Source organism: Haemorhous mexicanus, chromosome 1 (genome assembly GCF_027477595.1).
Source record: "Haemorhous mexicanus isolate bHaeMex1 chromosome 1, bHaeMex1.pri, whole genome shotgun sequence".
In the NCBI taxonomy this organism is placed as follows: domain Eukaryota; kingdom Metazoa; phylum Chordata; class Aves; order Passeriformes; family Fringillidae; genus Haemorhous; species Haemorhous mexicanus.
Genome location: NC_082341.1, coordinates 45984912 through 46008241, shown reverse-complemented (window position 1 = coordinate 46008241; position 23330 = coordinate 45984912). Strand labels below are relative to the sequence as shown.

General features: G+C 38.2%; 1 protein-coding gene across 2 annotated transcripts in view; it reads right to left on the bottom strand.

Moving 5' to 3' along the window:
• AVL9 (AVL9 cell migration associated) overlaps positions 1–23330 on the bottom strand; it is a 41727-nt gene that overhangs the window by 14188 nt on the left and 4209 nt on the right. For both annotated transcript variants that reach the window (XM_059848411.1, XM_059848405.1), the window contains exons 2-9: positions 11567–11687; positions 9424–9509; positions 7189–7260; positions 6298–6387; positions 5871–5937; positions 5170–5210; positions 4030–4068; positions 489–558 (exon numbers count right to left, since the gene is read on the bottom strand). In XM_059848411.1, the coding sequence (XP_059704394.1) occupies positions 489–558; positions 4030–4068; positions 5170–5210; positions 5871–5937; positions 6298–6387; positions 7189–7260; positions 9424–9509; positions 11567–11687 (586 nt within the window). The remainder of the gene's footprint in view (positions 1–488; positions 559–4029; positions 4069–5169; positions 5211–5870; positions 5938–6297; positions 6388–7188; positions 7261–9423; positions 9510–11566; positions 11688–23330) is intronic.

Below are 23330 nucleotides of genomic sequence, written 5' to 3'. Positions count from 1 at the left end.
GTAATTTAAAACACTACTTTTGGGGAGGGAGGGTGTGTTAAATAACCCAAACCCTACACTTTCTCTCTTAAAGAATCTGCCTTAACATTCTGCTTTAAGAAGACTGGTTAGAAGCTTAGGATTAGCAAGGTTAGGGGTTATGTTTGTTTGTTTGTTTTTAAGAGCACATGTGGAAGGAAAAGTTTATATTTTGAGGCTTTAAGGAACTCAAAAGGAATCTGTTACTTATTCAGGGGCCCCATCTATGTAACCCACAGGAAATACAGAAAATCCAGTGGCTCCAATTAAGCAGAAGAAATAACCCATAAAGTAGTAAGTGTTAGGAGGTGTGTGCATAGTACATGGACATGCACACAAGTCACCCACTTTTCAGGCAACATAGCAACCTAATTTCATTATAACTTGAGTTGATTTCCAAGTGACAGGCACAACCTGTCTCAGTTATCACCAGAAAACATACAAAAAGAAGTTCAAACTTCTTTTCTTACCAGGAAAGAGTGACAAGACAGTCATCAGAGCTCCCACCAATCTATTTACAGGAGAAATATAAAACAGCACCTGGTGGCAGGAGAGAGGACAATGGAAAGAAGAGAGAATGCAAGAGAGGAAAGGGAATTAGGGAGGGGAGAATGAGAAAAACAACATTATACTTATGCATGACAAATGACACATGCAAACTATTCAAGGCACTGCTTTTGACGTTATATTAGAAAGTCTGCTCACTAACAAAACTTCCTACAACAGTTCAAAGTAAACATTTAGATATGTCTACAGAATCCTTATATAATATTTGTAATATATATATATATATATATATATACACATGTGTTTGTAACACACTTCTCATTTATTCAGGCTTTTCTACTGGTTTTTAAGACTTTTTCCAAATTGATCCAGTTACTGAAGAACTGACAGAAAAAAGTTGTTCCTGGCATGCTGCATAAACTCTTGCTCATTTGTAGCACATTAAATTCTCTGTTATAAATCAAAGAGGCCAAATAATCTCCATTCCAGAACACAGATACAAACCTATGCAAAAACATTTCTTTTAAAGAGTTATATTAAGGATATGTAGATAAACTAAAAACAGGATAAATGCTGCATGCATTTATTACAATAATATTCATATGTAACAAAAAAGATTTTTTAGAAACAGAATATATGAGTGATACTAACTTTGGTAAAGCACTTAAGGCATAACATGGGAAAACAGAATCTCCTTAATTAAATCAGAGAGACTGGAATTAGTAAATTAGTTAGGAATTCAAAAGGGGGTGTCAAACGCTTGCAATGAAAGAAGAAATAGAAGCCAGACTGAATATTATTACTAGAATTTCTTCAAAATAAGCCTTCAGGGAAAAAGAGAGGGAAAAGGGAAAAAAAAATAAAACAACAAAAACAAACCAAAACAATCCAACCCAAAAACTCCCCACAAAAGTAAACATGTCTAAAAATGCCATTTTTACATCCTTAATCAGCACAATATGAGTAAAAAACCATACATGAGCATTACAAGGAATCAAGAGTGCAAAGGAATACAGAATTATCCAACTTTATGACTGTGCAGTCCAGTTTAATAAGCAGATGATGTAATTAAAAGTGCAAGTTTGTGGACTTAGTCTTCACAAGAGACTTCTACTGAGAGAAAGAAAGACACTTCAGAAGAGAGTGATGAATAATAGCTCATGTCCCACTAGTGTTTGCCAGTCTACAAGCTAGTGAACTGAAGGGACAAAGAAAGACCTACACAGGCTTAACACAGGCCAGATGATATTTAATGGTACCACAGTTGAAAACAGACTGTATATTATCCTAAGCATACTACCAAAAACATTGTGCAAGACAAGTGAATTCAAATAGCAACAACCACTGAAAAAGTATAATGAGATGAACAAGCAGCTCATCTGTGGAAAGAGTTTTGGTTGACTCCAATGGGAATAAGAATGTCTAACTTTGAAGATGTTGCTTCATAATGTATGCATGAAAAATGCATGATATAACAGCAATGAACTGCAACAAAGCCTGTGATACTCCCACAGGTTTAGATTCTCAGACACCATGCATTCTTAGCCAAGCTTATTTTTAAGCCTACAGAAATAATTAAGCCTATAAAGAAGTACCTTGTTTTAAAGAAATCTATTCCAGTCTAGGTTTTTGTTTGGACATACCCCTTACTTAAAGCAAATACTTTTCTGTATTTGTTTCATCAGGTCCCTCTGCCATCTTTCTGTCTATAAGGATTAACTACCCCTCCCAACCCCACTACATGGCCTACTGCATTTACATCAGCAAACTGGGTGGTCCTGGCAGCAGAAATTGAAATTATCACCATCTGGAAGTAGTCTTCCAGCCTAATAACCACTGAGAGGTGAAAAGAATTCTTTCAGCCTATGGAAAAACATCAACCAAATTGCTACAGATTAAAGGAAATTAGTCTGTGGCATTTTCCAGATCAAGGAAAATTGGCATTATGAGTGGCTTCTTGCATATTATATTTAAAGTCTTTGAACATACAGATTCCCACAGTTATTCTGAAACCGTAACATTTGCCAGAAAACAGGCAGTGCCTGAAAACCAAAACTTTCTTTTGAAATCGCAAGTGTTGTCTTCCTGTCAGAGCTTAGAAAAACCAGACACAAAGCAACATGCAGGTTTGTTCCATAAGCATTCAGTAACTTTCAAAACAATTTTGTATGTTTGAGTAATGTGAACACACTGGGGAAACCCTCTCTTTCCCCTCTTCCTGTGCATTTGCATCTTGTGGTTTGAGCAGTTTCACAAAAGAACTGTAGCTCAGTAAAGTATTTCTTTGTACACGTCCAAATGCTGAACTGATCTGGTGACCCCTACTGTGTCATAATTGTATTTTCTCAAGTGTACTTTTTGCATAGCCTTTAATATAGTCATCTTCAGCATATGCCTTCTTAATGCAGAAACTGCATTTATTCTCATCAATAAATACTGAGAACCATCAAGGTATATCTGACTTACAGAATTAAGTGACAAGTGCAAAAGCTTTGAAGAAGCTGCTACATCTATTTTAAAAGAGAATAGCATATTTACTGCCTCATGAAAGATATAGATATAGACTTAAGATATGGATATAGACTTAAATAAACACCTCCACAACGGTTTACAACTTATAGGTTAAATCCTACAGACTTTTCAGCTGCAGCTAACAGGAAATTCTAACATGCCTTCCTAGTGCTCTGAAGAAGTTGGGTTTTAATACATCAGGTTCACCGAAGAAAAAGTAGCATTTGGGAAACTGAAACAAAGCTTTAAATAACATTTTTAAAGCAAAACAAAATCCCTGTATAAATATGTCTGGCAGCTCATACAGTCATTCCACTTTAAGTTCTTGCTCTAGGGCATTAATATGAACACCGAAGAAAATTAATGTCTTGATTTCACATCTGCTTTCACATTTTGCATATTACACTTAAATTGCTAAAACAGCATTGCTTCTGAGGCAGTGAGATAGCCCAAAGCAAGCACTGATCCTAGAATTCAGCAATTACCAATTTATAATCTGAGGTCAGCCTGACCTAACAGATACAGCTCTCTTCACTGTCTCCTGCACGTGTCCATGGAATTCAGGTCTGAAGGACACCTCTAGCACTCATTTCTTTTGATCTATTTAAAGCCTGAACCAGAAGTTCTACTTTGTGAATCTCTATAAAGCTGTGCCTTTTTAGGCACCCACATTTCCTATCAGTTTCTCCACACAGGTACCTATCTGCATCTCATTTGTATCCCATCCTATATTTTACAGTAGGCTATGTTTCTCTGGTCACATTTCATCACATTTTACTTCGGCTGTGATAGCAATTAAAGAAACAAAGTGTGGACAGAACAGAAGTGGAGGCAAATGTACAGGTCAACACAGTTTCTTTAAGTCTAATAACCCAATTTACATATTGATGCAAAGTTGTTGATATGACTTCAGATGCTTCTATTTTACAGATGAAAAATATTTAACAGCTATGTTTCCATTTAAACTACCCGCCTCAGCTTACAAAATGTTACCTTTTTCTCTAGAAGAATCAATTTAAAAAGGATCAAGACCTGAAAAAAAACATAAAAAGAAAAAAAATGGTGAGTGAACCAGTGCCATTTCTCAAAAATAATGTGCAAGCATAACCTCTTGTTCAAGGTTTTGTGTTAATCACTGCATAACAATCAAATGACCAAATGCATTTGACCAGTGAAAACCAGCGTTCCAATACCCCGTCTCCACCTGAGCACACATTTAAAAAAAACATGAGATGAAAAAAAAAAAAAAAAAAAAAACAACCAAAACCTTCACAAAAAAGAACTGTGTAATCTGAAGCATACGCAGCTTAGCAGAAAGAACATGTTGCACAATTCCAGCATTTTAAAAAACAGTAAGCTACATAAACATAAAAGACTTCCTCCACAGAATTACTGAAAAAAAGTCCAGCAAAATACCAAGAAGAATATTCACCTCACCTAATTTTAGGCATCTAGATCAGAAGTGGCTGTCCAGACTCTATACACTCAAGGAAAAACACATATGCTTCTGGGATATGATTGGCAGACATCTGAACTTAAACAAAAAGAGTTCTACTCCAAAAATCTACTGAGCAGGTGCAAATACACCATGAAATTCAGAGTCTCAAAGTTGTTTCCTTGATGCATCTCAGTTAATAAAAGATTCTAAATGCTATTTGTACTTTAGCTATAGCACATATACTCCGTTTCAACTGAAATTAGGAAAAAGAAGGACAGGTCAAAAGTCCCCTCAGGTTCTGTGATGGCAGAAGCTACAAAATTTACAAAAGACAGAAAAAATGCTTGAAGTTGGGTCTGCACAGACTTTAGCAATAGTCTTTTTATCACATTCATCAAAGGAGAATCAGGAAACAGAAACAAGATCACAAATGAGATAGGATTTGCACTTTGGGACAGGACTAAAAAATGTCCGACAAATCTAGAAATTTCCAGGAATCCCTCAGACTAACAAAACTCCTTCGTCTGGAATGTGCTTTCACTGAAGTTATGCAGGTGGAATTGGAGGGAAAAATCAGTACTTAGGAAACAGTTTTTTTACTCCTAGCTCAGGTATGTCTAGATATGTTTATTTTTCTATTATATTTCTATTTCTAAATAGTGCGGTCCTTTAAATATCTAGTAGAGAATACCTACCTTGTGTCTAAAATGGAGAACAAGATCCCGAGGAGACAGACCTGAGACACCAAAAAGAGAGCAATTATTACAATTCAACAGCTGAAAGGGATACTAATTTACTTCTTGCCACCATTTTTCAGCATGTGGGAAATACCCATCATGGATTCTGTGTGAACCTGGTTATTTCAATAGCAGAATTAATACAAAATTCCTTTTTTTTTTTTTTGTGGGAGCAAGAATTCATTGACAAAAGAGACAAGAATAACATGAGTAGCTGTGCTCTGAGTTAACACCTGATGGCTGCCACAAAGCATTAAGGAACCACTGAGGTAAATACTATACTCTGCATTCAGAAAGCACAGGGAAGAGTCAGAACTGGGTGGTGAGGTATCCTAAATAACAGGTAATAAGATGCAAGATTGAACAATTTGATGGTGTGGGGTGCTGAATCTAAAACTTAAGAAGGTATTGTTTACCAAAAGCAGATAAACAGCTGTGAGTCAGACTGTTAGGTCAAGGAGTAATATGGCTCTTAACTTGCAACTGACTCTTATTATGAAAGCAACACTACATTTTACATTTATTTAAATCCATTAATAAAGAAATGCAGACCTCTGGTGCTTAACCTGTTCATGCACATCGACAAATTAGCTCAGGAGAGGCATGTGTTGTTTAGTGTAACATCATCTCTGCTGCTTTGTACAAAACAAGTCACTTACCAAGATAAACTTGTGACCCTTCTAAGGAAGTATTGCCCAAGGAACTATTCATATGATCATAAAGTTCCTGCAAAAGTTAGAACACAGGCAAAAAAAAAAGGTGTTAAGGGCATATGGTCACATAAAATCCAGAACAAATAAAATTAACTTATTTAGGGATTTTAATGGCTTACTCCAGAAGGCAAGCAAAGTTTTACTAATGGAATCAACAGAGATACAGGCTGACAACCGCACTTGTATCTTGTAACAATCAGAAAGTTGACTCTCTGTCAGATTAGGGTAGTACATTTAGTTCAAGTTAAAGTATTACAGGAGCTGAATAACTGAGTGACTTATGCAAAAGGAATATCTGAGTATTAAATTAAAATACTAAAGATTGTGGCCATACACTGAAAACTGTTCTGTGTGGATTTTACTGGAAAATTACCTTTAGAATTGAAATTTGTGAGAAGTCTTTTTCTTCAAAATATGCATGTGTGATGAGTTGCAGCTTTGCCTGAAGTAACCCATACAAAGGCTTGGAAGAAAAACAAACAACAAAAGCAAGTGAATGAGACTATTTAGTCACTCATTTTGAACTTTAATCTTCTTCTATGCTTTTGTTGCAATAGTGACACTTTATTATACACAGAGTTCATGGATGAGCAGTCCTCAGTAGCTAACTTCCACCATCCTTCTCCTGCGCTCATTTTAAATTATGATAATTACATTTTCTTTCCATTTGCATGTACCATACCCTCACTGAACATCTTTCTGGAAAAGTAGTTTCCTGCTTTAACGCTTTTCATAACAGTAATAGCTTTATTAATAGTTCTTTCTTCAGCTTTAAGCACAAAAAGAATTTCTGTTCCCTGCCTGGTGACCAGCAGCTTTTGATGAATAGGTAGAAAGATATTTCTTCAAAACAAGAATATGCTGTATGTGTGGCTATCAGAAAACCTCCCTCACAGTTGAAGGTGGTAGCCACTCTCTCCAGCTAGATGATCTTTGAGGCCCTTTTCAACCCTACCCATTCCACAATTACACTAGCCAAACTCCTCAATTCTACCACATGAAACTGAGTTAGCAGCATTTAAGAAGGATCAGAGTATCCTCATCCATAACAACAGGCAGACACTTTTCCAGTTACAAGCAGATACCACAAATCAAGGCAGCTCACTCAAATGCCACAGCCTTCCAATTCAATTTTACTCCAGCATTTTGTTACTGTGAAATGGTTAAGACAGATGTTTGAAGCCAAATGTTCCAAATAAGAATATGGAAGAACAATTGTTAAGGTTACCTGAAAGTGTTTTGGGAGTTCAACAAACATTCTTACCAGCTGACTGAGAACACAGACACTTTTCTGTACAGTTTCTCGGGTGATGTCTGCTTGCCGTACTTTTAATGCCTAAGAAATAGAAGTATTACAGTGTTTTTACTCAAACATAATTTCAAAAATAATTATTTCCCAAGTCTAGTTGCCACATACTACTCCCCTATTTAAACAAAGTCCTAAAACTAGCTATCTTCACTGGTGGAACATCCAAACCATGCAACAGTATGCTCTTATGTTTTCACAAGAAATAGGCTGGGAAGGAGGGGCACAGGTGTCATCCCCTATGTTAAGGAATGGCTAGACTGTGAAGAGCTGCCTCTAAGAAACAGCCACAAACAGGTCAAGAATTTGTGGGTAGAAATCAAGGACAGCACCTACAAAGGACACCTGGCTGGGGTCTACCAAAAGCTGCCTGATCAGGGGGAGCCTGTCAACAAGGCCTTGCTTCAAGAATGGGAAGTATTGTGCTCACAAGCTCTCATCCTAATGGGGGAATTCAACCACTTGGATTTTGGCTAGTAAAGCAATGAGTCTGCGGATGCCCCATCCCTGGCAGCTTTCAAGGCTAAGCTGGATGGGGCTTTGAGAAACCTGGTCCAGCAGGCATCATCTCTGCCCATGACAAGGAGCTGGAACCAGACGATCTTTAAGGCTCCTTCCAGCCCAAACTATTGTATGTTGATTCTATGATTCTACCTAGTAAAAACGGTCATAACACTGACATGTCAGAGCTGTATTCTCATCTCATTATGTCCAGCTGTGATGATGGGCAAAGCACTATTTAAAAGACACTAGTGTGAGAAAAAGGCAATAGGAAAAGGAAAGGGCATTTTAACTTAGGCGAATGTATGGGAGACAAACCACAACACATCACTTGCTCTTCTCTAACATCATCTGTGAAAATGGACCAGATTACAAAGTCTCTGCTTAGAAATTTCTTGTTTCATATTCAAGCATCTTTTTTGAGCCACTCATAAAATAAAAGCTTATCCACAAAATAAACTACATTCTCAGCCAGAACAAATGGTCCCAGCACTTAACAGCAAATCTAGAAATGGTGAGGGCAAAACACACACAAATGATTCACCTAACTGTACAAAACAGAAAATGTATGGACTGCAGCCCACACATCAAAAAGGACATATGGAGAGAGTGCTAGAGCTGTCATATGAAACACATTGGGTTTTATTCTAGTTGCTCCAAAGAGTTCATTTTAAACATCTATTTATCTTCCTAATTGGTTACTAAAAAGCATAAACTGGAATCAAGAGCACAATGAAGCCAAGTTATTGCATAGTTAAATACAGCAAGACTCTAAATCACAGAATACAGCAAAGGCTGGTGCAAAAATAATGAACAAAAATCAACATAGAATTTAGTTCAAAAGAAATGAAATTAAAAACTGCGTGAGTAAAATTTCTCCTAGAGCAAGAACAGGAACCTGAAATATAATCAAGATGTAAATAACACAGAAATAGAGTACATAAACAAGTCATATATTCAGAGTGTGAATCAAATCCACGTGACATTCCAGATTATTGGCAATTCACTGAAAAAAATAAGTAATTTGAAAAGAAATTTGTGATAAGAATTGTGATAAATCTCAATTCTAAGTGCAGAGATCATACTGCCATTACTATTTTTGAAAATATGGAACGATTTGAGTGGATCAAATACCTAATTTCCTCAGTGTGATCATGTGCTCACGCTCTCCTCAATTTTTCAGTTTTACTGCTAAAGATTGGTATCACTAAGCAGCTACCATGAATGGGAATATTCCAGTCTACTCTGCAAGTGTACATTTGGCAATGGGAGCAGGTGAAGAGAAACATCCCTACACTTGCATGGCCAGATCCCAGGAAGTACTTGAATTATCTATGGGGAGAAATTTAAAGTTTTTCCACCCAAAAGGCCTACTGCCTGAAAACTTAACTTTGCCACTTGACAGACTGTCAAGTCTTGGTGCTGATGGCTAGACTGGCTCTCAAGAAATCAAATGTATTTTTCAATTGCATCAAATATTTCAGAAGATCACAATACATCTGCTGATGTATGGGAAAGAATACTTCTCAAGTTCTGGAGCTACAAACTGTGAGCACTTTTCACAGACCCTTAATGTAACACAATCATGCAGTTTTTGCCTGTTGGTGTAATGCAAGCCACCAAACTGTAGGTTTGTTAATGCATCAAGCCTATTATTCATTAATATAATTAATTCCCAACTTGGAAGGTTACCTTTGCTTCAATCTGCCGATAGCAAGAGACACCATACACCGTGGTTCGATCCCCGCACCTCGGAGGCAGGTGGAAAAATACAGTATCTAGAAAAAAAGACACAACTATTTAGTCATTCACTAACAAGAGTTCAGTATATTTATTTTCAGCATCCCTTAAAGGTTTACTCCAGAAAGTACTGACAGACACTTATTTCTAAAAAAAAAAAAAAAAAAAAAAAAAAAAAGGAACAAGTTACCAAGTTACCTATAAAGTTGTGTCTGGACCCATATTAGTTTTCACATTGCAAGATAATTTCAATTTCTGGAAGAATCTCCAGGTGTGCAGGACAGCTTCATGTTTAGCTAGACCAAGCCAACACTGCTTTTCAGAAGCAGCTACTGACAGCAGAGAAGCACCACTGAAAGCTACAGGCATGCTGTTTACCCAGTTCAGAACAAAGGAGCAAAGGCAAGGCACTGTGAGTCAGAGTGTACAGTTCAGAGTGTGATGCCATTAAGAAGGCAAACAGAGTCAAGATAGGAAAAAAAATCTCAAACAGCAAGGAGGATACACACAGTTGAAACGTCAGAGCAGCTCCTACCTCTGCCAAGGTAGATATCTGCACCACCATCAGCACTATACTACCAAAAAGAATTTATGAAACCTGGTCTTACAGAAAATAATTAGTGTCTCTGTGCAAGTGCAAAACGAAAAAGACAAGTATCTATAAAATATGACAAGAGAAAGACATTTATGGCTTGAGATATACACACACACACATATACACACACAGCTGCTGCTACTGCAAAAAAGTTGTTAAATCCTAAGCAAAGACAGTTGTCCTCTCCTTTCAAAACATAAGTGAAATCTTTTTTGAAACCAACTATTAATTTTTTGTTCACTTCATAGTAAGAAAATCAAGAGAGACAATCCCACATGCATTATGACCAACAGAGAGGGGGACTTCTTATAACAAAGCTTACTACCTTGATCAAGGTTATATTCTGGAGATCACCTAGGGTTTTAGAAAGCCTGTATGGTGATTTCCTGTACCAAGTCATCCTCTTTGCACAAATGCAACTATCCATAGGAATTAGTTCAAAACTCAAAAAACAGATATCTAATAAAGTTACAGTAAATGAAATACAATTATTATCAGAAAATCTATTTGCCTGGTTCAAGTTCATGTGTATTCTTGCCTACAAAACACAAGGATATATATTTCCCCTTTGCTGCCAACTCTTTTTTTTCCTTACCAAAAAATAGACATTTATATTCTTCTAGCAGAGCAATAAATATGCTCAAAGTTGAGTATTAACTGGAATGGTACTGAGACAAAAGAGAGCAGGTAAATGCAGCTGCATGTGATTTTCCTAGATTTGAATGTAGTCTACTTCTTGTATTTAACAATGCAGAAATTCAGCAAAAATCGTGGCCCAGAGCAGTCAGAGACACTCTTATTGCTGCTAGGAAAGCGACTATTTTGATAAACTTCCTTTGTTTCCAAATCTCCAAAAGATCTCAAAAAAGCTGGACAGTAAGGAAGCTACGTATATCAAGTTAAAAAACTAAACAAATTAAAGGGTTTCTATGATTTTGCTGTTTAAAGTGACTTCCTTATCTGCTCTGCACAAAAAGAAAGATGAAACAACTGGACACAAATATAAATGTCAGGGGTTAATAGAACTGCCAATAAAGGAATAAATGCAATACTAAAAAAATTAAAAGTGTCACAAACTTGGCAGTGACTATATGGCAAATGGATATTTCTATTTTTATTCTGCCAACAAAAACCCTTTTAAAGCTCACACCATTATACTGACATGGATTTCCACGACTTGTAGTTCATTTTTAAGCATCTCTAAATTAGTGGAGGTGAGTTTATTCACCCTTCGAAGAACTCCTGAGAAAGCCAGCACCCTTGCTTTGTGCTAGAACTATGCAAAATTGATATGTAACCCTGAAGTTTTACATCTGGATGCAGGAGGCACACCTTTACTTTCACCTAAAGGAACATATCATAGCCAATGTGTTTTGCAACTTCAACAAAAAGTGCAGGAAGTATAATAGTAAAAAGAATCACTGGTCAGCTGTTCAGACATTAGGTTTTCTCCCTCGGCTGCAGTAGAAGTACACACAGCTTTTCTCTCTCATTTCTCACCTTCCTGATAGTTGTGGGCGCCATCTGGTAAGGCAAGAAATGGCAAGTACTTCCATTCCTCTGGTAAACTGTGGCTGTCATGTCCTTCTCCAGGTTTTAGGGGAGGATAGGAAAATTCAACCTAAACAAACAAATGAAAACAAAGGGGAGAAAAAGAGAGAATACATTACAGTTACCATACAAGCAGGTCTCTATGATTCAGCCTAGCACTTTTTTCCTACCAATATTATGGGAAATAAATGGTTTTTCTCCAATTAGCATTGCTTGTCTCTTCCTTTAATGAACCCACAGACTGACTTGTGTGGTTTAACTAACAGGCCTTGGGCAGATTTGGCTTTTAGGGCCTAATTCCTTTCCCTCAAGAGAAATGAAAAAAGATCTTCAAGCAGAAAACAGCACCCAAGAGCTGAATGTCTTCTTTCCTGTGTGCACAGAGCCAGCAGCACATTGCCACACCTGCAGCATCAGCAGGGGTCATTGCTGGGGCACACATATCCTGAAAGCAGATTTGATTTCTGAGCCCTTCAGGTGCTCATGACTGGGTAATGCTAACACATGCAGGCCTCTCTTTTACCCTGCAACACATTCAATCATCCCAGAAACCATACTAACAGCAAAACACTGCTTTATATATTTTTATGTCTCTGACTGCAACGTGCTCTACACAACGCCCAAAAGTATCTCCTTTCGCTTTCACTAAGAAATCCTCCTTTTCAATTTTGCCTTTCATTTAATTGCCATTTTCCTCTTTTTCCTAGAAATAGGGACAACCTTTCCGTTTCTTGCACTACACAACACATCCACCACAGATCCCCACAATCAGCATCTTTACAGTGCAATCTTCTTTTCCTATGGAGGCCCCTCTGGGTTTCCAGCCACTTCCACCAACTCTTTTCTAGATGGCATTTCTTAATTCAGTGAACAAAATCTAAACAAAGATTTCTCAGTAAAATAAACTGTTTATTGATACTGCAACTTCTCTCCAAAGATATTTAGTTAGTGAACATAACTAGTGAGCTGTAAAATGTATGTACACATAGAAAAGAAAAATCACGACACAGCAAGCATATAAATAATCTTAGCATTTGATGGATAATAAAATAATAATAATAATAATAAAAATAACATCAAAAGAAAAAACCTGTGAAAGATGAGAGTACCAAGGAAAAGTGACATTCTTCACCTTAACACACGAGGTCACTGTCTACAACTGTTGCCAACTTGAGAAAAAGGTACAAAGGACAGGAAAACACCAGGAGAAATCAGCCTTGCTATTTGCTGTATCAATGTCAAGTTTTCTTATTCCATGTTATGGTGGGTAGACCCTGGCTGGACACCAGGAGCCAACCAAGGCTGCTCTATCACTTCCCTCCTCACCTAGGTAAGGGAGAGAAAATATAATGAAAGGCTCATGAGTTGAGCTAAGGGCAGGGAGGGCTCACTCACCAGTCACTGTCAAGGGCAAAACAGACTTGGCTTGGGGAAATTAACTGTATACCAATAAAACAAAGTAACATAGTAGAAAGTAAAACCAAATCTTGAAAATACTTTCTCCCCACCCTGAGGTGGGTTAATTCCTTCCTGGACTTAACTTTATTCCTGATTCTCTACCTCCTCTTCCAGCAGTGCAGGGGGATGGGAACGGTTCAGGGTCAGCTCATCACACGTTGTCTCTGCTGCTGTCTCCTCCTCAGAGGGAGGAATCCTTCCCCTGCTCCAGCATGGGGGCCCTCCCCCAGCAGACTGCTCCATGAACTTCTCCCAAGTGAGTTCTTGCTACAGGCTGCAGTTCTTCATGAACTGCTCACCAGTGTGGGTCCCTTCCTCAGAGTGCAGTCCTTCAGGAACAGATTCCAGTGCAGGTGCCCTGTGGGGTCACAAGTCCTGCCAGGAGCCTGTTCCAGCACAGGCTTCCCACCGGGCCACAGCCTCCCTCAGGCTTCTGCCTGCTCTGCCATGGGGGTGTCTACAAGTGGGTCCCTGCTCCTCCATGGACTTCCCTGGGCTGCAGGAGGACAGCCTTGGCCTACTGTGGTCTTCATGACAGGCCACAGTGGAATCTCTGCTCCAGGGCTTGGAGCATCTCCAGCCCTTCCTGCTTCGCTAGCCTTCGAGTCTGCAGGGCTGTTTCTCTCACATACTCACTCCTCTCTTCTCTGGCTGCAATTTGCTTCTCTGCAGTAACTTTCTTTCTCAAACACAGGAAGCCAGAGGTGCTACCACCACCCCTGATGGGCACTGACCTGCCCTGAGTCTCTCCTTGGCTCTGTCAGACATGGAGGAAGCTTCTGGCAGCCTCTCAGAGAAGCCATCCCTGTAACCCCCTCTAACTATGAGGAATCCATAGAGTCTTTTAAACAAAATATGTCTCTAAGAAATAAAAAAAAAAGCATCTGACTTCTAAATGAGAGACAAACACTGGAATTAGCAACCATATAAGGAGCAGAGAAACTGTCTGCCATTTAGTATGCACATACACCCTGAGAATTCCCTGCTATACTTTTCAAGTCACAAATAAGAAAACTAAAATGGTAGGTAAGAAAATTAAAATGGTAGAAACTTCATATAAATGTCTGCAGTATCCTAACTTTTGCTGATGTTCAGAATCAAACTGGCTGGCTGAAAACACTGTTTACAAAATTATTATTAGAATCTTGCAAGAGTAACTTTAGCAATAAATATAGCAGTTACTAAGTTTAAAACATAGATAGTCAAGAAGAATCTACACTTAGGTCCTGACTCAGGTATTTTATTTCACTGCATGGCCAACAGAGAGGGATTCAAATTCACCTCTGGAGGAGTTTCTTTCTAATAAATACAGAAAAAACCCTGAGTTCCTTAGATTCCAGCAAATACCTTCAATTCATCATTTCTGAAAGGGAAATACTTTAAGTAAGGATTTAAGACATCATTGCTTCCAAGCACCTTCAGAATTACCACTGTATTTTTCACCGCAGCCAAATAATGAATTAGGAGACAAATTTAAAGGAAAGATGGGTAAGGTGAGTCAAGCTCCATGAAAAACACATATTCACCTAGGAACACTCCTTTTCAAAGTCCAGAATAAAGCTGAGAAATCTGGCTCCTGTGTTCTTTTTACAGTGTGAAATTTGATGAAGAACTACTTTGTTCTAGCTCACAATATGCTATCAAACCCTCAGTTGCTATCAGATAATCCCAGTAACAGGGATTTCTCCAGGTTCAGTCAGTTCCAAATTCAATAAACTGTACAGGCATTAATGACACTGATGACAATCTTGTTTTCTATTAGTTGCCTTCTTTCAAAAACTAGTTTTATTTTAATTTTCTGTATGCATGTGTGTGTATAAGAGAGAAGATCACAAAACTCAGGCAAATCAAAACTAAAACTGCTTAAGTGGCCTTAAATATTCTATTTTACAGATACACTTTATGATAGTCCTGATTTACATTATGACATACTATTATTTCTCCTCTTCCCCAAGGGGATCCATATAGGACATATCCTGGTTTCTAAGGAGGAATCACATTCATGTAGTTTAATAGAATTGCTGCTGGCCAAAGTACAAAAGCATGGAAGTAACAAAGAAACAGGAAAAGGGACAATCCAACAGCAAGAAGAACATGCAATGCCCTGGAGGACTTCTTTCCAGCCTTCCTCCAACTTAACAGTTCCTGGCGATGAGAAAGTTTGACTTTTTGATATTAAATAAGCAGTCACTGCAGGTGGGACTATGTCAGCTGAGTATATGTCAAAAAGCAAGATCTCCAAGGCAGTTTTCCTAAGCATTTTGCAAAGTCAGAGAAAATAAGACACCTGCAGTGAGTGATTTATCTGATCTGTTTCTTTTGACCATCTCTGAAGAGAGCTAGCTCTAAGTCTTACTTGCAGATGACTGACTTAATGCAGATGAAATTCACCCATCCTCTAGATGTTCTGCTTGATTTCTACAGTTCATTTTGCAGACTTGCATCACTTGCAGTTAGGAATCCTTTGCACAGAAAGAAATCATTATTTCAAAACCAAAGTGTTATAAGAATATTGAGCAGCCTTAAAAAATTGCTAAAATCTCACAGGTCTTGAAAATTATGAAACTGAGCAGTGCACATGTATAGAGGTGGTAATAATTGGGTAAACAGAATTTCAGTTATACCAGTTCTGAGTTATCAAACAACTAGAGTCTCAGTAAAAACCTTTCCCAGCCTGTGTGTGCAAATTATAGAGCAGTTCTCCTATAGAAGACAACTTAAAAAGTTATTTTCTTATCATTTTCCACCTTAAACCCAAGACAAACCATGACAGGGGGAAGAGATGGGACTACTGAAGAGACCTGCCTCATACCTCTTTTTCACCCTCTTCACGGAATGAAGAAAGAGGAGCTCATTTTTTATTTAAATATAACGTCTTGTTATGTAAATCCATCCACGTATGCATGTGCATGCATTACCATGCACTTAAATGTCCCTGTACATCATTAATGTATGTATCCCTACAAAGATGCCTGCAAATATGAGAAATAAAATGTTTTCATAAAGCCCAATAGTGAGCAAAGATATACACAAAAGCTTTTAGAGCTGACTGCCAGAGAAAATTTTACAGGTTTTTGTCTCCTCAAGTGAATTAAAGAAGACTCCTCAACAAGATGAAATTCAAATTCAAAGCTGAACTCCTGAGAGACTTCAAAATAAACTACATAAAACATGAACTAGTACATCCATGCATTTTTTACTCTTCCAAGTGTCAGGGATCTTCGTTCCAGCTGGAAATATTGGTCACGCCTGTCAAGGGGTTATGATGGCAATGCTTTTTGCCTGTTCAAACTGTCATGTTCTCTAAGCAGATGGGTCCTGATGGATTTCAGAACTAAAAACAATACAGAATATTGTCTTGAGGTTTAAGGAAGAAATAAATAACTGTGCTCTTCACTACACAGAACACTTCAACTCTTGTAAATTATCAAGATTTATTATTTAAATAAAATCTAATTTATAAAAACTCCTTAAACGGAAGTACAACTGAATTTCTGGAACTAACATTTTTTATTTTTCTGGAATGCTGCAGTATTAACTAACCTTTAAAATGCAGTTTGTATTGAATCTAACAGTTTGGATGCAAAGCACCAATGAACACAAAATTCTAGTGGGGGGGGGGGGGGGGGGGAATTAAAGCAATTTGGTTTTGTTCCTTGTCTTTAAAGGTACTTCCTAGCCAGAATAAATTTACTACACATTCATTAAGTCACAATAAGAAAACATGACAGTGGACAAGGAAAAATGCATTTAAGTTTCTACATCTAGGAATTAACATGATAGTTCTTTAAGAAAGACGCATTGATAGTGTCTTCTACTAAATTGCAAGTACACAATCAGAAGAGAGGTTTAAAAAGGACACTGATAAAAGAGGAATTTCCAAATATATGGGCATGTCCAGCTAAACTATTGCACTCAAATATTTGACAGGCAGTTGGCATTAATTTTACATTTAGGTAAGGTTGTTCTCCTTATCTGTGAAAAGTGCTTAATTGTTAATCAAAGTAGAATCATCAGCGAGCACTAAACACTGAAAATTTAAATGTTCTAGCAAGTCAGTATAACCTTCCCATCCTGCCCACTTCTCTGCTATCACATTTGAATTACAATCACAATGTAAGTTCTCCTCTTTAGTATAACAGGTATTTTGGTAGATTTCTCTTCAGATAAGTTATGAAAAAACATCTATACCCAAGTAAGTTTTTGCATTGGTACAATGGAGAGATTATTTAATCTCAAAAAAATCTAAAATCTTTAGAATGACAGTGTTATATTACAGACCCAGGATGCTTTCAGTAAGTTACAGAATCTCATTTACAGGAAGCAAACCCATTCCATCCTCTAAACAAATGCTTTGATTTCTTCCGTTGCTTCAACTGCAACAAACAGGTAGGATAATTGCTTGAAATGAAGCAAAGGAGATCAGCAAAACCCACTAACAACATTTCTATTTAATTTTTTTTTTTCTTTCATAAATCCTTACAACACATTTAATTTCAAGGATACCAGTCCTTCCTTTCTAAAAAAGAAAGGCAGAAGTATGCTAAATAGAGTATAACGACGCAGCAGTAATCAAAAAACCCCAACAGTAAAAAAATTACATCTAAAATTTGATACCTCTTTATAAATAAGTCAGTATTTGTTATTCACTCAAAGTAGGGATTTCTAAAATCAGTTTTTGCAATTTATTAGTCCTAGCATAGCCAGGCCCAGAGAAGACCAGCACAGCAATGACCTTATCTAAATCACAATAACAACTGCAGCATGCAGCCAAATTAAAATCTAAGAGCATTGTCTGTCTTTCAGCACTAAGAACAATTTATTACTTAAATAACAACTGAATTTAAACTACAAACTTTCCCCACTTTTGCACGGCAGAACCAACAGACCAGGATCTGCAAGCTGAAGAGTCCATGCACATAACAATAATGCCTATGCAGTAATATAATGACCAGAGTATATTAAATATGTTATACATTTATATAAATATGAATATTTCTAACATCTATGTATAATACATGCATATATGCATATGAAAAATATATATGAAGAATACATATAATACATACATATATAAATATATTTTAAAATACATTATATACAAAAGTAGCAACAGCAGAAGAAATCCCCGTATTACAAGGAGGCAGGGCACAGTTGTTTCTATCCTTTCAGCTCCTGAAACTGGTACTTCCATATATTTCTATATTGTTAAAGCTATAGAATGGCCACTTAGACAAGTTCTAAGGCACCATTTGTAGGCACAATATCACCATTCAAGTTTGCTTCAAAAACTCTGACTAGGTTAGCAAAGCTCTGACTCTTACTAAGGCCCTTAAAAGATAATATAAACTGAAGCACCAAAACCTTTGTTTTAAAGGCCATGCTAGCATGCATTCTAAACACTCTTTCCAATTATTTAACACTTTATTTCTACATAGAGTCATAGAGTTCAAGCCCTATACCAATACTGTGCTTTGGAAGTTTGGCTCTTGTTAGTCTCTTCAAAGAGAGAAGAAAGAAACTAAAAAAAAAAACCAAAAACCAAAACACACACACACTTCCCAGAAAAGGAACTTAATACTACTGAAACCATTCCAGCCAAGGGGACTTGCTAGGGAATTCCATGCCATCAAGGCAAGATTTATACCACTACAGAAAGCAAGAATTCATACAGGATGAACTCCGGCAAGAGAGACCAGCTTCCCTGATTGAACAAGTGAGGGCACCCCAATCTCTACCCCTAACAAAGATGTCTGTCCAACACAGCAGCCAGTGCAGATTGGAATCAGCAGCAGCCAATTGTTCACCCACAGATCAGCTTCTTAATGCCCATCTTGGTGCCCACTGGCTCTTGATGAGCACACCCAGCCACAAGGACTGTGGCATTTCCCCTCTCCAGGGACAGCACTCCCACCTCACATGAGACTTAGGCGGGCAGCCTTTCCTGAGCTCTGCTCTGCCGTGGCTCCAAATAGCAAGGAGCTGGCAACAAGCTGACAAATGCTACACTGAATCCACCATCCCCTGGGAAAACGTGTGGACCAGGACAGCAGGCACACTTCTAAGCACTTGGACTCGTGGATTTACAAATAGCCATTGAGTGTCACTGACCCAGCACCTACTGGGTGCTGGGTCAGTGACACTCAATGAACCAATGCAGTCCAAACGAGACATCACTTGGACTTAGGAGCCAACAAGCATTCAGGCTCTTTGCCACAGGACATTTGATAGGCCCAGAATTACTTTTAGTGAATTTGCTCCTTCCTCACAAATTTCAACATCAGAATTACTCCTGAGAGGCAGCAAATCTGGTTCACTACCCAGCATGAGGCTGAGAAGGTGCACAAACACAGTAACATAGTGAAGCACAGAACACACTCTCCTCTCAGTGACCCCAAGGAAGCAGGCAGCCAGCCCCGTATCCTGCCCCTCAGCATGCTGGGGCAGCAAGGAACTTGCTTTCACATCTTGTACCCACAACTTTCTTTGCTTTTAGAAACAGCAGGCTGCCTAGGTGTATTAAATCAGCACCTCATACAAGCTATAGGATGGATTACCAACATTAGGCACAGATCATCAATTCAGGTGATATTAGGACAGGGAACACAAAGGTGAGACCTGCAAGTTGCAATTCACTCCTGCTGGAGTGACCTCTGTTCAGTGATTTTACAGCTTTGAACTTCCCTCTATTCTACATGCATGTAAATTACATTGCCACCTCTAGTGGCTAAGAGCCCAAGCCACTGTTTGAAAACATTCTGAATAGGGAAATGAAAGGTGCAGCAGAAGTACAGAAATACATGCTTTATTGACTTGGCATTCATTCACTTATTCAAGAGAAAGGCCGAGATTCCTGGCACAGGATATTTAAATAACTAGTCAGATGTTATGACACATACAAAGAACAGACAAATCACAAGATGAAAGTTAAGTATGATGACTATGGGAACCATTACATAACTGCAAATGAGTATTAAGGAACCTTCTCTCAACTTGCATATCAGGGGAAATAAGGAAAAAACATCCAGTATGGAATCCTTCCTTCAGTATAGAATACTTCACTTCCTGGGCAGCACTTTCCAGAAGTGACTGCAGTATTATCAAAGTAAAAGGTTCTTTGAAAAACTAGACAAAGAAACAAAAGAAAAACACAAACTAATCAACCATACCACCAAGTTTTTCTTGAACACTGAACACTAAGTATTATATAAGTGGATTCAACAGCTATGCAAAAAATGGAACTCATCATTAACTCTACACAAGAGATCAGAATCTGCAGTATTGTTTACAGAAGTACATGTGTACTAGCAATTCATTGTGTACTTAAAATTATTAGCACCCCATGCCAATTACAGTAGCCTTACAAATAAAAGCTAAAAGCCTCTTTAAAAGTTACAAACTGTTGAGTATAAAATCCACATATTTTAGACAAAAGACTAATCTTTGATACTTGATGTATGCTACGATTAACTTTATTAGAAGATTTCATGCTCATAATGGTCCTTTAAAGTGCTTTAATATCATTAAAGCAGGGAACAAAACCAAAGGAATTGTGCTAATGTTTATAGGTTATCATCAATAGAAATAGGAACAAAGCACTTCAGCTTGATTCTAGCCTAGTTCCTTTTCAACTTATTTTTTTTCTGTTGTTCCATTAACAAGATCTTGTTTAATCACTAGACAAGATTACCTATTGCATAATACCTGCACACTGTGCTCCCCTGAAACAAAGACACAGGGAATTTAAAGACAACAAAGCACACACTTCACTTGCATGTTTAAGAGCATCAAGCACATCTAAGAGAATCACAGCAACTACTGGAGTGACAAAGATCAAGAAGGGAAAAAAATAATTCTCCAGTAAAGCAGAGTTTTAGAAGAAAGGCAGCAAACAAAACAGGGACTAAGACAGGCTGGAAAAGTTTTCCCCTGAAACTTCCCACCCATGGAATCTATAGAAGAGAACAACTTCAATATTTCCCTCTTAAAAAAAAAAAAAAGTGCCAAAATCAAGAGTGCAGCAGACCTGGAAACGTAAGCAGTTGCAAGAGTTGATAAGAAGTGCAGACTGACCTTGCTCATTATTTAGACATCTCCTAATCCTCCAAAGTCAAGCCTAAGTTGCCAACATTTCTGCTTAAAAATACCTGCTTCCTAGGCACCAGGGAAAAAGGCCATGTCAGGTGCCCATTTCTGCAGATCACAACAAGCACCATCTTCCAGAGCTCAAGTATTTGAAGCTCTCAAATGATGAAGATCACATACACAATTCAGGAAGAATTAAAGCACATTCTTCCCTCTCAAGTATTATATTCAGGTTCTTCTCTTAAACTGGGAATCAGCTATTTCATTCCTGATCTTAGGTTTCCTTTGCATGACAGGAAGAAAACCTCTGGTCAGGCAAAAGGGGGGATTGGTCTTCAAGCACAGTCCACACAAAAACAGTCTCACACAGACGAGCACTCAGACACTACTTTGGAGAAAGCGGGCATCACATTTACATGATAAAGTTCAATACCTTGAAGATCCTTACAGCAAACTTTAGGATTCCATGGAAATTTGCCTTTTGGTATTTACAGTAATCCATTCCCATGTCTGTGGGAGTTTGAAATGTCATCCTCCACAGAAGTACAGAGAAGTGGGTCAAGATACACTGCCGTTATTTCACAGATCAAAGATCTCAGGCAAACAAAACCAACCGGGAGCACGAGCATTCCAGGACACACAGGGCACTTCCTCACCTACCCTACCACTCACAATTCAATTTTTTTCCCACAACACAGTAAGAAATGCATATATTAAAGTGAGCCAAGAGTAAAGTGGAATAATTTTAAGCTTTTAAGAGGGTACATAAGACAATGCTCACCTGATGCACAAGGTCAGCAGTGATGTGTTCGACTGCTCAGTTGAGCAAGTGCAACCCAGAAAAGCTGGGTCTTGCCCCAAATAAAGTGAGATTCTGTGTGGCCTCACTGCTGGTGACACAGTGCCCGAGTTCACTCAGATGTGATTAGCTCAGAAGCCTTGCAGCATCAGGAGAAGGCAGGGATTGTTGTGGTAGGTCAGGCACTTCAGCAGCAAAAGGACCATGCACTTCCTCAGCAACAAGCCAGGGCATTTACAGGGACTTGTGCCTAGCTCTCCTACCCACAAGTTTTTCCAGCTTTGCTGAAATGTTTCCATCCTCTTCTTTACTAAGACATCAGTTCTCATTTTAACTCTGCCTTCAAAATGAATTATTTCTAGGGTACTTGTGATATTTTAGGCCTTCCTACACCCTCAGACACTATTATCTCTCTGCTTCTCCATGTAAATAAAGCTTGGAGACAGAGCTCAAGTGACGGTCACAGCACACATGATCACAACTGCACCACAGGACTTTCAGTCTTCTACTATGACTATAAATCAAAGGTCTTTCCATTGTTGTATTTTCAACACAGCTTGCATCTTCTAGTTAAGGTCTGTTCAGGTTGCATTTTTGCTAAAGACTTTTATTACAAGGTAGGTAAGGACCTTCCACACTAGATAATGCTTTCAAAAACTGAAGTGTTGTAAGGCAAATTAGGTGCTTTATCACTCGCTTGTAATGAGAGAAAGTCTTTCATGATTCCAAAAAAAAAATCTTTCCCCTTTTTTGCTCTGAAATCACTAGTCACTCACTACTACAGTTCCTCAAAACTACTGAGGAATTTGTTTTCAGCCACTCCAGTAGAAAGGTACAAATAGTCCTGAAGTCCAAGTCTTACCACCCTACACTGAAGCAGATGAATAGAACCTGCTGCAGTAGGTAATGAGCAGGGCAGCTACAGACACTCCAGAACACATCAGACCATTTCTGTGGCAGACTTCCCTTATTGTCACTTTGTGCCCCAATGCTTTTGTGCCTTGAGTCCTTCAGAGCCTGAGAAGTGTGTAGAACTCCTACTGCACCAAAACTGTGTGTTTTACATTTATGTGGAAGAGTTTGAGCAACTACATACAATGAAGCACTGCTTTTGCTGTTACATTTTCCTGAGGCCATTCCTCTTATCCATAGCAAAGAGGGATCACAAAAGGAATTTTTAATGTTTGTCATTTAATTTCAGATGCATAAAACCCATGATTGAATGCATACTGCCCATGAGTTCTGCCCACTGTGGGACATTTACTATTTAATGACTCACTAAGGAAGGTTCCCATAAGTCAGCCAGCACGTACAAAGCCAAGAAACCTGTCACCATTCCTGCATCCTGCCAATTGCCATTCCCTTCCTTAA